The sequence below is a fragment of the Erpetoichthys calabaricus genome, chromosome 4, assembly GCF_900747795.2.
Source record: "Erpetoichthys calabaricus chromosome 4, fErpCal1.3, whole genome shotgun sequence".
Taxonomy (NCBI): domain Eukaryota; kingdom Metazoa; phylum Chordata; class Cladistia; order Polypteriformes; family Polypteridae; genus Erpetoichthys; species Erpetoichthys calabaricus.
This window is the reverse complement of record NC_041397.2, coordinates 314,074,974-314,090,024: the sequence shown is the minus strand read 5'-3', so window position 1 is coordinate 314,090,024 and position 15,051 is coordinate 314,074,974. Positions and strand designations below refer to the sequence as shown.

The window sequence follows — 15,051 nt, the reverse complement described above, 5'->3', positions numbered from 1 at the left end:
TCTTAAAAAAACAAGTGCATTAAAATGAATTCACAAGAAGTTAATTAGCAGCATAAGCAGGGTACTCGTTAAAAACAAAATGAAGGTGAGAATGAAAACCTACAGTCATGGTGGTCCTCCAGGACCAGAGCTGGCGACCCCTGATTTAGTGTGTTACCATGGTTGTTATAGGGAAGAATAGAGGTTGGGTCTTTGCCTTCTTTGGTGCACATAAGCCCATCCTCTTGGGTGACCACTGGTGCCAAGTTCTGTCCATCAATGTTTCTCATCTTGGATTTGTGGTCCTTTGTTCTTAACTAAAGTCCATTACACACCTTATTGAGAGTTTTTGTCCCTTTTGTCATATGATCAGGTAAGGCTGAAGATGCTGCATTCCAAAGGGAGGCCCATTCAGATAAACTGAGACTTTTAGCTGGCGATAAGTGTCTGACAACAATTTGCTAAGCCAGGCCATGATTCCATACTGGTAAAGTAAATAATGCACCTTTGTCCTAAAGTACTATAAGATTGCTGCCAATCTGCTTTGGGCATGTGCAGTGTCACAACCTAATCAGTTCTCCAGCCTTCCATCCTGCATGCATTTAAAAAAAAAAAAAAAAATGTTGCAGTATTTTCATTCGAGGGTTCCATTAGCTGACCATAATAAGAATATTATGAATACTGCCAACGGATATATAACACTGATCCTTGTGCACTGGCAATGTATACCAGCACCTCATGACTAATGTGTATGCATAATTATGCATACAGTCATATGAAAAAGTTTGGGAACTCCTCTTAATTCTTTGGATTTTTGTTTCTCATTGGCTGAGCTTTCAAAGTACCAACTTCCTTTTAATATATGACATGTTCTTTGTGCAAATTGTGCTGAATTGTAGAACGATGTACAGATGCACCATCTGCAGCAAGATGTTCTTGCAGGTCTTTGGAGGCGATCTGTGGGTTGTCTGTAACTATTCCCACAATCCTGCGAATATGCCGCTCCTGTATTTGTCTTGGCCTGCTAGACCTGCTGGGTTTAACAGCAACTGTGCCTGTGGCCTTCCATTTCCTGATTTCATTCCTTACAGTTGAAACTGACAGTTTAAACCTCTGAGATGGCTTTGTGTAGCCTTCCCCTAAACCAGGAGACTGAACAATCTTTGTTTTCAGATCTTTGGAGAGTTGCTTTGCGGATCCCATGCTGTCACTCTTCAGAGGAGAGTCAAAGGGAAGGAACCACAACTTGCAATTGACCACCTTAAATACCTTTATATCTCATGATTGGACACACCGGTCTATGAAGTTCAAGGCTTAACGAGCTCATCCAACCAATTTGGTGTTACAAGTAATCAGCATTGAGCAGTGACAGGCATTCAAATCAGCAAAATGACAAGGGGACCCACATTTGTGCACAGCCAGTTTTTCACATTTGATTTAATTTCATACAACTAAATATTGCGTCACTAAAAATCTTTGTTCGGAAAACACCTCAGTACCCAGATGTTCCTAGAAAATGAAAACATACCACTGTTATCTTTTTTTGTTGGAAGGAGAGTTAATTATTATGCAGGCTGAAAGGGGTTCCCAAACTTTTCATATGACTGCATGCAGTGACTATGGACTTAAAGGAGCCTTAAAATAGACGTCCTACCCAAGAAAGAAAACACATATAACCTAGTGAAATAATAATGAAAGATTTATTACTCTTTACAATGCGTTTGTATCTTCTTCATTGAAGAAAAAACTGCAGAGCTTCTATACAGAGATTAAAAGCAAAAAAAAAAAACAGTCCTGCTCCATGCTCCTACTTCAAACAGTGAAATGTGCCAGTCCCACATCGGAGCTTTGTTGCACAGCTAAAGTGTGTCTCAAGATTCTAACTCTGTGAGAGCAAAGATATAGAAAGATATCTATATCTCTATATAGATAGATCTAAATATATTTATATAGGTATATATAGATATACAGTGGAACCTCGGTTCACGAACGTCTCGGTACATGTACAAATCGGTTTACGGCCAAAAAGTTCACCAAACTTTTGCCTCGGTTCACGACCACATACCCGGTATACAAACAAGCCAGGTTCCCTTTCGGTTTGTACATGTTCAGTCTCTCCCTGTGCAGAGAGCGAGAGAGTGTGACACACACACACAGGCAGTGCGAGAGAGAGACAGACGCACACACATAGGAGCGCGCGTGAGAGAGGCGTACTACAGAGACACACACACAGGTGCTCCAGGCTCGTGAAAGAGAGACACACGCGCACACACACACGCAGGCACGAGAGAGGGAGGGACGCACGCATAAGGTAGAGAAGGCTTGTTTTTGTTTTCAGCCTGCATTGTTGCAATGTTACTTTTCTTGGTGATTCATTAAATTATGGATTTTTCAAATGTTCATTTTTTCCCCTGTGCTTAAAACTCATTAAAAAAAAAAAAAAGTGTTTTTAGCAAGCGGTTTCTAGCACTATAGCGCAAACTATTGCAGTGTTAGTTTTCTCTGTTGTTCAGGTTTTCTCAGTGTTATTCAATGTTTTTACATTTAGTTTACTATTACGCTGTGCATTCTATGGTATAATTAACTATATTTGTGCTTAAAAATTTAAAAAATATATATATTTACATACAGTTCATACAGTCTGGAATGGATTAATTGTATTTACATACAATCCTATGGGGGAAATTGCTTCGGTTCACGACCAAATCGGTTTACGACCAGAGTTTTGGAACAAATTATGGTCGTGAACCAAGGTTCCACTGTAAATATATTTATATAGATATACATATATATAGATATACTGTATATATGTAGATATATACTGTACATATATAGAAATATAAAAAAAATTTTTTACTTATTACAGGTTTGTGGCCATTAGTTTTATTTTGTGTGTGGTTATTGTTCTGTCTACATCTTTTGTTGTTTGAGGCAGATTGGTACAGTGGTTAGCACTGCTGCCTCACACTCGATTACATTTTTGGCCATAATAATTGTTCCAGCATAGATGGCACCATTATAACATTATACACCATTATAATCCACTCAAAACTAGTTTAATTCCTGTTTCCCTATTGACGTCAAGGCATTTTATAGAGTTCAACGAAGTTCCCAAATATTTCCATGATTTTGACAAACTCCTGCTGAAGCAAACTTCAGTAATTTTCACTAAAATCAACAGATGAGCAACAACAAAATTTCTTTCTATAGCACAGTTTCATACAAAAATGTAGCTCAAGGTACTTGACAAGAAGTTTAATAAAACATATAAATAAATTGCAATAATAATAATAATTAAATAAACTAAGCAGAAATTTAAACAAATTAAAGAAATAGTAGAGTTCTTAAGAACTAATGTTAGTTAATAGTAATTTAATTTATTTTTAAGTTTCTAGTGGTTACAACGGGAGATCAGATCAGATGATCACATGACCACTTGAGGAGAGGAAAATTTAAAAAAACTCCTGCTGTTCAAGGCTTAAAGAGCTGCATTGCCTATCTATCAGGAAAGCCATTATGCATTAGACAGATTATAACAGACCAAGAGTTTGGAAAATTATTCATGCCAAAAAATAAATGCATTTCAATATGTTAACTGCAATGCATATGCATGTGGAGCATTTAATTTTGGCAGTTTTATCATGCCATAATTAAAATCATGTTAACCTAATTATCGTTTTGCTCTTTGCTACAGCACACAATTTTCGTGTCAACTTAAAATGTAATGCATAGCATTTTAATTCATGTCCATAGATCTTGTGTCATAGATAAAACCAAAGCAAACATATTACACTTTGCTTAGTAGTTATTCCAAGTTTGTTGCACATATTGCGTTCCGACTTCTCTGCCTGCCGTTCACCTCTTGCACTGAGTTTATACAAAAACTTGCAGCCTCTGTGGCCCTCCAGGACCAAAACTAAGGACCCTTGCTGTACAGATTTAGTTTCTGTCATTTTATTTTGTGATACCTAGAACTGCATTTCACATATCTGAAAATGGACAAGAAGCTAATTTGTGATATCTGGAAATGGATTTCTGGCAATCTCGGCTCTTTTACATTCAGACAGGAATTGTTTGCGAAGTCCAAAAACTTCACATTAAAATTTTTTCTCTGCCATCACATCACTTATTTTGGGTGCTGTATTCCTTTAATGCGTAACCACAACAGGGTAGCGTCAGTTCAGATATCTTGGAATGCAAAGCAAGTTATTTTGAGAAATCTCAAAATGCATTTCAGATATTTAAAAATGGCCACGAAGTTATCTTAAGATATCTGGAAATGTAATTTTATTGTAGATATCTGAAAATGCTATTGGGAGATCTTGAAATAATGTCTTTTTTAAAGATATTTTAAAATCTATCTGAGATATAACAAATTATATCTGAAGATATCTTGAAAATGCATTTAAAGATATCATGAATGGAGCAGAGTCTCATGTTAGCATATCATGAAATGAATTTGAGATATCTAAAAACGTATTTATCTCAAAAAACAATTTCAAGATCTTTTTAATGCTTAAGATTTCAGTTATATTTCAAGGTATCTTTAACTTTTTGTTCATTTTAAAATATATCAAATTCATTTTGAGATATTTTAAAATAAACATGAATTTCTTGTCTTGTAATTTCACTCAATCCCATAGTCCACTCTGTCCCTTTAGTGAGAATAATACTAGTAGATGAAAAAGTAAACTAAGCCAAGAAACGTCCAGTTGGCAAAACACTAGAGAAGAAGAGAACCCCATTCCATAGGGATAAAAACAGCATCTCAAAATGATTTAATATTGCTCAGAAGTTTGTTAAATGAAAAGTTGATGGCTTGTTTTTATCAGTGTCATCATTTTTTTGCTTTTTATGTTCCAGGTTTTTTAATCTTTGCTCAAAGCTGATGGTTCCACCTGATAACCTGGGAAATCTTAATCAGACCCGACATTGGTATTTTCTTGAGAAGCAGAAGCTGAATTCTGCTCAGGAAATGTTACAGACAGTAGAGGTAAGGCGGAAATTAGTCATTTCAGAGATGTTAACACAGAATTCACTTGAATGCTTGCTCCACTTTATGTTTCACAGTGTCACCTGTGCATAATCCATTTTTAATAGCCTGTTGGCAAGCAGCTTCATTTAATCTGGACATTGTACTGCATTTGAGCACAAAACAATAAGTTTGGTATCTTTCAAATCAATTATTTCTTCACAAATATGTTGTATATGCAGTTGCCAAACAAAGTTGTTCTAAAGTTAAGCACTTTGTATAAGTTAAAAAAAAAATTTTGCCCACAATGACACTTTACATTGGATGACATGGGGTATGGTGGATAAGTTTAAAAATGTACAAAATACATTCATTTTTCCAGACAAAACAGATTTCTTAAAATGCAAGCAAGTATGGCAAGCCAAGCTAAACTTTAGAACTATTTCAAACTCATTACAAAATATCTTAAAGTACTGTATATACTTGTGAATAAGTTCTCCCACGGATAAGTCGGGACTTGATTTTACAGTATCATTTCTGGTATTTTATAATGTCAGTCGTATAAGTCGAATGTGGAAAACTCACACTATTGGTCTAAGAGATTATGATATGCTAATGCCCACCTGAGAGAATGCGCTGTAGCAGCGTGTGCTCCTAACCTTTCTCTTTATATTGTGCCTACGTGACCACACGGTAATACCCGAACCATTCCAAAGTGACGTTTGCACTGATTTATGTTTTTTTTGTACCTCATACACCTTTATCATATGAGCATCCCTTATCTACGATAGAGCGTTTGATCAGAAATAAATATGAAGCTGGTTTTAAATTAAACATTGTTGAAGTGGCGAAAGAAATTGGTAACTGCACTGCTGCAACAAAATCCGATGCGTCTGAGAAACTGATGAGAGATTGGAAGGAGGCAAGAAGATGTAACAAAAAAAATGTAAGTGTCACATTATTGAACGGGCATATAAGTCGGGGTCTAATTTTTATGAACGATTTTTCGGGTTCCAAGACCCGATTTATACGTGAGTATACACGGTAAGTTCCTTTCCATTTTAAGACATCTACATTACATTTTGAGATATTTTAAATTCACCTTGTGTGCATTTTAAAAATATCTGAAATACATTTCAGGATATCTCAAAATGAATCACTTCCTGAAAAATTCTCTGAATGGAACTTTCTATTTTAACTTATCTTGAAATGTGTTTGTTTTGTCCCAAAATGAGCAGGAAGTTATTGTGAGATATTTTAAAATACATTTCAGATATCTGAAAGTAGACAAGCTATTTTGAGATATCTGGAAATATATTTGAGATGTCGTTAATTTTATTGTAGATACCTGAAATGGTAATGAGATCTCTAGAAATATAGTTTAAGATATTCTTAAAAAATATTAAACTATTTGAGATTTTTAAAAGCAATTTGATATATGTTTAAATGCATTTTAAGAGATCTCAGTGGAGCAGAGACCCATTTTAACATATCCTGAAATGAAAGTGAGATATCCAGAAATGTATTTTGGATATTTCCAACAGTGAATTTAAAGATATCTTAAATTCTTTTAAAGATATCTTACTTGTATTTTGAGAAACCTTAATCAAATTCAGTTTCAGATATCTCAAAATATCTTTCAGTCCATTTAGGGATATTTCAAATACATTTCCAGATATATTAAAATTGTCAAGAAGTCCCATTGAAAGATCAGGCCATATTTCAGGAAGTGATTTTGAGATATCTTGAAAAAGTTCCTATTAATTTCAAGATCTCCTGATTTGCATTTGACATATCGTGAAATGCATTTCAAATGTCTCAAAATGTATAGAGAATCATTTTAAGATATTGGAAATCTGAGACTCTTAATATTGATGTATTTTCAGATATCTGTAATTCTTTTTATCTTTAGATCTTGAATATCTTTAAATGCATTTAGTGGATGGCATCTACACTTTGTGAGGAGAGTGACCCTCGGAGGCATTTTTAGTACTGGCAAAGTTGCTCCCCACATTGGGTTTATAATGAGTGAATTTTGGCTTAGGGCCAGAATTCCCTCCACCCCCGATAAAATTTGGTGACCGCATTTACAATTTACCTCCATCCTGGGCAACACCAGATATCCAAGCTAGTCCACCTTAATAAATGGATCAGTGTCTGTGTGTTTCTCTGTGTCTCCCTGTTGTTTCTATGTCTCTGCCTTTCCAACAGATGGCAGATCACAAACATTTGCAGTAAAAAAATGCAGTGTATTTGTCATATTAACGGATGGCACATAACACTGATTAACACTCCTTTTACAAATCCCACACCAAATGACTTTTAACACAGATATATGCATTGCGTGGCACACTGCAAACATTAATGCTGAGGTGTGCATTTGATTACTTAGATTTCAACCCATCCTAAACTGGGTCACCACAGCTAGTGTCCAATAAACCTATAAACACTCTCTACTTTCATGCTAGTGTAGTTTTATCAGTTTAGAGTCTGTCTCCTTTGGCTTCAGTTCCCGTGTTTAGTGACTATAGATTGCACCAATTTAAATGAGAATAATGAAGTGCTTGTGCTTGAATTTGTATTCCATCCTGATGTGGTCTTTGCTTTGAAATATTGCTGAATTAATACAGACCTCTTTGCCCAGACTAATTTATCTTAATTGTTAAGCTTTGAGAAAAGAAAGAGACAAATCTGGAAATGATACTGTTTTGTATAATTTTACTTCCAATACCAACAATACTGAAATTCCAGTACCATACTGTTTTAAAATTTTGTGGGGTTTTTTTGGTACTTTTTCAGTACTGGTTTACCATGCAACCCTAGCAACAACATGTGTTGGCCAGCGCTTACTCTCTTGATCGTATTTCTGTAAAGCAGTCGCTTTCTGTCCGCTTTTTGACTACAACCAATGGTAAATGGAGAAGAAAAACTTCTTAGAAGGCAACTCTCAACTTTCATCCTACACCTTTTCTCCCTTGCCCAATGCTTCCTATTTCAACTGTCATTGATTAAGTAACCACAGTGAAACCGACCAATTAGATTGCTTGGAGAGGTCTAACACACACACACACACACACAGACATTAGTGTTTTAATTTATATACAGTATACATACATTTTATATTTATGATATAAGAATAATACTGAATGTTGCTATGCTGGATAAATTCTACATTCCTTCCTTTTTTTAACTCTTTTAACAGGCAGACTGTAAAAAAGTGTTTGACACCCTGGAAGATATAACTGGAAAAAATGAATCACTTGAGGAGAAGATTAGAATTTTGCGTGATCAACTGGAGGAGTTGGAATCTGAAAGCCAAGAGGTAAATACTATATTATCATTCAGAGTCATTAAGCCACTTTTTCTGATATTCCCACCCATCTGGACATTTTAAAGGTTATTATCGTATATATATTCGCGTACAAATCGGGTCTTAAGAACGTAAGTTCTGGATCCAGTGACACTTCTTATCATATAGGATCAGAAACCATCAGTCATCCGTCAATCAATTGACCCAGAGCCGGTCAGACAGATACAGACATCTGTGTTATGTGGAGTGTGTGAGCTACTTACAAGCCCCTCAGTTGATTGTCCTTGATATTTACTTTTTTATATATTGGTGAGCTTTCGGTTTTGGGTCAATTGATTGATGGTTCCTGTTCCTCCTATTTGATAGTTCATTATTGGTTTTCTGTGCCCTGATGAAGAGGTTTTCCTTGAAACGCGTTTACCAGATCTACACCTTGCATCATTGAATAAGTTCTAACATCCATCCAAATATTGACTCCAATTAGGTTAATTGGCTGTCAGAAGCTAATTGTCTAATTGCCTAAAGGCTTGACATCATTTTCTGGAATTTTCTCAACTATTTAAAGGCACAGTTAACAAAATGTATGTACTCTTGTGACCCACTGGAATTGTGACTTGGTCAATAAAAAATGAAATGAGGTCTGTGAACATTGCTGGTAAAAATTACTTTTGCCCTGCACCAAGTAGTTGTTTTCAGCAATATGCCAAATGTATGGTTTGTTAATATACAGTTTGTGAAGGGCTTATAAAGTGCATTTTAAAGAATTCACCCTAAGTGTATGGAAACTTCTGACTTCAGCAGTATATGTTGTACGTGTTATTTCATGCCACTGTATGCTGCAATATGGTGTATGGATGGTATAACAATTAAACCACTTGACTAAATGCTTAAGGTTCTGCAGTATAAAAAAAATAAACTTTGCCATACATTGTACCCTTTTGTGGTAGTGATGTCCTATAAAAGCAAAGTGTTCACTTTTAATAATATTTTTGACATGTTTTAGATTTTACAGAGCTCCGAAAACACTGAGCTTCACCTTCCACCTTTGCCAGCGAGAAGCTTTACTGGGCCAACGTTACAGGTATGGCAGTTGCTGAATGAATTTATACAAATTGAAAGCTTGCATAAAGCTATCATACTGTTGTAGCCAGTCAAGCAGCCCAAGTAATCTTATATACGTGTTATGGAGAATACACAACAACATAGGTGAAGTCTGTTTTTGCCCTCAGAGTCATGTGTGGTAAACTAACCATATCATTATTGGAAATCTGACAGTGCACAACCACAGCTGTTGTTGACCCTCCATGATGATTTTTTCCAAAGATAATGTTATTTTATCCTCAACCCTCCAATGAGTGATGCACTTTGGTTTGTTTGAAAGTTTGCTGTGTGAAAAGCAGCCATACTAACTGAAGAGTAAAATAAATTAACTGAGTCTTCTGACTCCGCAAGATTAAACAGACTTAGAATTTGTAAACTCCTTTAATTAATGTCTGTATCATTTGTTTAATATAGCATTTTGAATTTGTATACAGTTTCCTTTCTATTTTCTTTTAATAACTGAACATCATTGAAAATTGAAGGTTCTCCCAATGTATGTTTTTCAGTTTGCCTAGAAACTGGCACAGAACTGTACAGTCAGGGTGAACTTGTCAGTTCACAGCTTCTAGTGAAGCAACATATTGTGTTTAAAAGAATTTACTCAAAATCTCCAGAAGTTCTATGTACTGCATCTGCAGTTCGGGATGCACTGAGTCAGTTGTGTCGACTGAATATACAGTAGGTGGGCTTCCGTTTTAATCATATTTTCTCAAAATCCGTTTTGAATGTACTAAATACCAACAGTCCACAATTTGTAATGGGGCCAGTTTTGTTAGGTAGTGTTGACAGGCAAAAGTAGACAAAGTATTTTATGCAGCAAATTTTATTGGGTTTGTGGAAAAAATTCCAGAAGAAGTTAACTGGGGAAATAAGCCATGCAGCTGGCCTGGGTTCCCTATCCCCCAGTGCCCCTTGACCCTTTACAAGGCCAGCAGGACATCACAAAGACCTGTAGCAGCCAATGTTGCTTTTGTGAGGTGATGGTTGAAGACGCAGACACAGAATTCAATTGATGTTCTTCTGGGCAGGTTTTCTTTATTGCTGCTGTACTATATCCAGATGAATCAATCCCCAGTTCCCACCCTTCCATTTTTGTTTATCTCACTTCTCTACATAACCAGTTGCAACATAGGAAACGTCTCTATGAAAATAAAACGAGCTGCAACCTTAGAGCGCAGTCCTCAAAACTTTTTAAAGAACACAGAAATCATTCTCATCAACCCATTTAAGAAGCACTTAGCGATTCACAATTGGTTCATGGATCACGTAGTTTACAAAGGATTTAGTGTTTTACTTTAGTTACAATGGGGTTTGAGAAATACTTTTAAATTGACGATTGATCTTGCAGTGGAGTTTCTGATGATATTAATGTTATAATGCTTTGGGGAAATGTAGCCTGATACTTCAGCCAGATTTGCACCCCACAAGTGTTTTTATACAAAACCAAAAAAAATAGTTTCTTCAATTGAGAGGGGCATATTAACTGACTACTTAATTAAGCATGTTATGCTTCTCTGTATGTAGCACAGATCAGGTAGTGAACAGGGACAGCCCCTCAAGTATATAATGCTGATGCCTTGCATCACAGGCTCTGGGTGTTATTTGTACCGATTGATGCTTAAGAGATGCAGAGAGTGAGAGAGATTAAAAAAAACTTGGAGTGCTGTGGACTCAGAGTTTAAATTTACTTTTGGGGATGTACAATGACACATTGTTTAGCACTGCTACCTCACAGCTCATGTTACATTTTTGGCCACAATAATTGGTCCAGCATAGTTTGCAAACACTTCCTTAGACCTCCACTCAAAGCTAGTTTGGCTTCTCCTTACCCATAGATGTCAGTTTGGTGAAATTCATAAATATTTCAGTGATTTTTCACAAACTTAAGGCAAAGCGAATTCAGTGAGGTATGCTCATCACTATTTAGTTAAACTTGTTAAATTAATTCATAGTTGTCCAAAATCTATTAAAGTAATGTTTTCTAATAATTATAAACTGCACTTTGAGATTTTTCAGATAAGAACATAAAAAAAAAATGCATGGCATTTTATTCCACAATTGCGCAGGTGTGCAATTTCTTCTCTGTGCCACCATGGAACATAAGAAGTTTGACAAACAAGAGGAGACCTTTCAGTCTATCAAGACTGTATGTTTAGCGAATAGCTAAGCTATCCCTGTATCTCTTCCAAATACTTCTGAAAGGTTGTCAGGGTTTCCACTTCAACTCCACGTCTTAACAGTTTGTTCCAAATTCCCACAACTCTCTGTAAAGAAGTGTTTTCTTGCTTTAGTCCTATTCTCAGCCCTTATTCTTCACTTGTGTCTTGGAGTATGTGATTCAACCTAAAGCTGAAAGAATTCTGCTGGATATATTTAATCAGTGCTTTTGAGGATTTTAAATGCCTGGATGAGGTCCCCGTGCAGTCTTCTCTGCTCAAGACTGAGCAGATTTAACTGCTGAGTCTGTCAGAGTACGGCATGCTTCTCGTTGCTTCCTTCTGCAAAGCTTCAAGTGCAGCTATGTCTTTCTTGTAACATGGTGATCAGAACTGCACACGGTGCTCTAAATGAGGTCTCACTAGTGCATTATACAGCCTGAGCATGACATCCCTTGATTTATATTCAGCAGTGTAAATGTTATAACTTACATTTTTTTCGCTTTTTTAATTGCTTCTTCACATTACTTAGATAATGAGTAGTGTTGATCAACAAATTCCTCCAAAGTGTTATTCACAGCGAATTTGCTGCGTTCACCCTTGTTTGTCAAATTATTTACTGGTAATTCTGACGGTTAAGGAAAACTTTTTCCCCAGCTCCCTGTAATGTTTTACAAGGCCAATGTGACATTACCCAGAGCTCGAAAAGCCAACATTGGACGGGACCATGCTGATCATTGCATTATAGACACTGGGACTTGGTTAGTGGTAGAACAGATAAGTAAATAATGCAGGTTCTCAAAATTTTATTTTTATGAAACATAAACACATAAATAACGAGTTATCTCTACTTGTCGCCAAATGTGCTGGTCGATCTTCGAGTTCGACATCAGTATAGGAGGAAACGTGTGCCCTTATGTGTGCATAATTAGCCACGTGGAGATTGGAAACAAATCTTAAAGGAGCCTAACAACAAACACAGGAGACTCTATGAAATAATAATAACAATGAAAGATTTATTACTGTTTATATGACATTTCTATCTTTTTTTTTTTTAATAGTACAAAAAGTGCAAAGCATCAGCACAGACAGTTTGGCGAGCCTGTCCGAGCTACTTCAAAAAATACAACAAGCCAGCGGCTTCAATCATGACACACCACTTTTGAATTTTCTGTCTTTAAAAGACCTGCATATTTTTTCTGACTTTTGACTAAGATTTCGGCATTTCTGTTTTGTTTTGATGAAATATGATTGTGTGTCTCTGACTGCATCATTTCTTCTTTGAGCTCACGGAGTCATAGCAGTGCCGTGATTGCACTGCTGCCACACAGCTCAGGTCACCTTTTTGGCCAAAATTATCGGGCCAGTATAGTTGGCATACGTTTCCCTAGCCCTCAGGATTATAATGGTGCAATCATCTTTAAAGTGTCCCTGTCAGATCTAGTTCAGTTAGTCCTTCCCCATTGACTTCAATTCATTTCTCAGAGTTTAGCAATATTTGCAAACACTTTGTGATTTCTCTGAACTTGTGGCGAAATAAACACCATGGAGTTTGCTCATCACTAATAAGGAGCATGTATCAACATAAACCGCTAAATCTTTTTCAGGATCTTCTTCCTATAGCTCAAGTTATCCCTTGCATTTATAATTGACCTGCCTTTTGCCCATGTGCAGCATTTTTTTGTTTTCTACATTAAACTGCATTTTCCAAGTGTTTGCCCAGTTTGAAGCTTGTCCAAGTCTTGAAGACTTTGCTGCCTCCTCAGATAGATTTGGCCCCAAGGGAAAAATTATTTAAATAAATCACTACATAAATAGTTAGATAAGTAAGTGAGAGGAGGCTGGGGGCACGTGCTGATTGGGACCTGAGTGCAGCGGGTGACACCTCAGCACCACACTGCAACAGATTGAGTTTTTTTACGGTAGCTGGAATGCCAATTCTGCCACCAACCCCAGATTTTCCCTGTAAGTTGGAGGACCTGCTTGCTGGGCTGGATGCAGATTAACCTGCATTTGCTTCATCGTGAGTATGATGTTAAGGGCCTTGCTCAGGGGCCCAATGGGGCGTTTTACGAGATTCGAACAGAGCCACCACTCTGCATGTATAAGTGAGTAAATAAATAGATTTACGCACACACTTTGTTCTCAACACACCAGAATGACTATAAGGCAAGAAAATTCAAACGAGAAAAGTTCTGACTTGGCTGTTAGTCACAGTGAGGTATTATACAGATTTACTGCTGTTGGTATAATGGAGCTCCATTAGCGTTTCTTAACACACACTTCTGCGTCTGCCTTTCCTCCAATTATAGTGTCTTCTGTGAATTTCACAAGTTTACAAACTACGCCAGAATCAATGTCCTTAATGTAAATCAGAAAAAGTAACAATAGTCCTAAGACAGACCCCTGAGGGACTCCTTTGATTACTCCATTCTCCTGTTATCTGTGCTCTTTGTCTCCTGCTGGTTAACCAACTTGAGATCCAAGGAAGGAAAACAGAAGTTCTGAGGTAAAGTTGTGCTACTACTAGCTGTGGCATGAGAGAGTGGTGCCATGCTCCATAAGGAGGTAATAAAAGATCATGAAATGGCTGGGTATTTAGAGTACATCTAATTACAAGTGCAATAGCCTTTAGTGACACAATAATAACCCTATAAACCTTTAATGCTAAAGGACAATAGCAGACTGGGTAAGTGTGTTAAATTATCATATAGATGGCCATGGTGTCTCGTTTTTATATAATCCACTTATTCGTTGAATGGCAGCTCAAAGTTTTCCAACTTAGATTTAGTACACATTACTTTCGGGAGCAAAACAGACTTCATCATGGTGTGTGTCCAGTTACTGTTCTTCAGTGCGCCTGACCTGGAAAGAGTATGTAGTTTGTGATTATCAAGATACACACACATGCGATATGGCTTTTTTAGGCACTGATGTTGATATTCCTCCAATAAAACGGACGCCTCAGTGAGACCAGCCATTAAATAAATTAATCTTGTCAAAGATGAGAAACTTACAGTAAATTATTTTTTCTTTGCAGGAGGAAATGTCAGATATACAGAACCCACAGGAAGTTCTCCAATTGCTGAATGCCGTTCAGGGTAATACGGGGGTGCAGGACATGCTGGCATTTCTGGCGGAGGCCCAGAGCATTGCTGATAAACTTTGACCTGCAGTGCAGGGCTGCTTTACTAAACTTGTGATAACTTAAGTCAAGGTAGCGAAATGATCAGTACAGATGAGTGCAGTAAATAAGTATTTTTTTTGGTATTAACTGACCATCTTAGTGTTTTTTTTTTTTTTTAATATATAAAGTATCTGAAAAAAATTATGATAATGTAAATTAATACACAATACATATTTAATACAATTTTTTTCATAGAACTGTATATTAACTTGTATAGTATTGATTTGTGTAATAAACATTGCTGTTTTGGAGCTCCCCATAATTTTCATGATTTGTCCACCGTACTAAAAGGATAAGTGTCTGTGTGCCCATCTGGTTGCTATGTCCCAGTAACTCCAACAGCTGG

At 36.6% G+C, this 15,051-nt stretch overlaps 1 protein-coding gene across 8 annotated transcripts in view; it reads left to right on the top strand.

Annotated features, from left to right (window-relative positions):
• Positions 1–14,791, top strand: part of cenpq (centromere protein Q) — a 75,763-nt gene extending 60,972 nt beyond the window's left edge. For all 8 annotated transcript variants that reach the window (XM_051925889.1, XM_051925884.1, XM_051925888.1 and 5 more), the window contains 4 exons: positions 4,843–4,972; positions 8,154–8,273; positions 9,265–9,342; positions 14,559–14,791. In XM_051925889.1, coding sequence (XP_051781849.1) covers positions 4,843–4,972; positions 8,154–8,273; positions 9,265–9,342; positions 14,559–14,687 — 457 coding nt within the window. In that variant the 3' untranslated portion in view covers positions 14,688–14,791. The remainder of the gene's footprint in view (positions 1–4,842; positions 4,973–8,153; positions 8,274–9,264; positions 9,343–14,558) is intronic.
• The last annotated feature ends 260 nt before the right edge of the window (positions 14,792–15,051 follow it).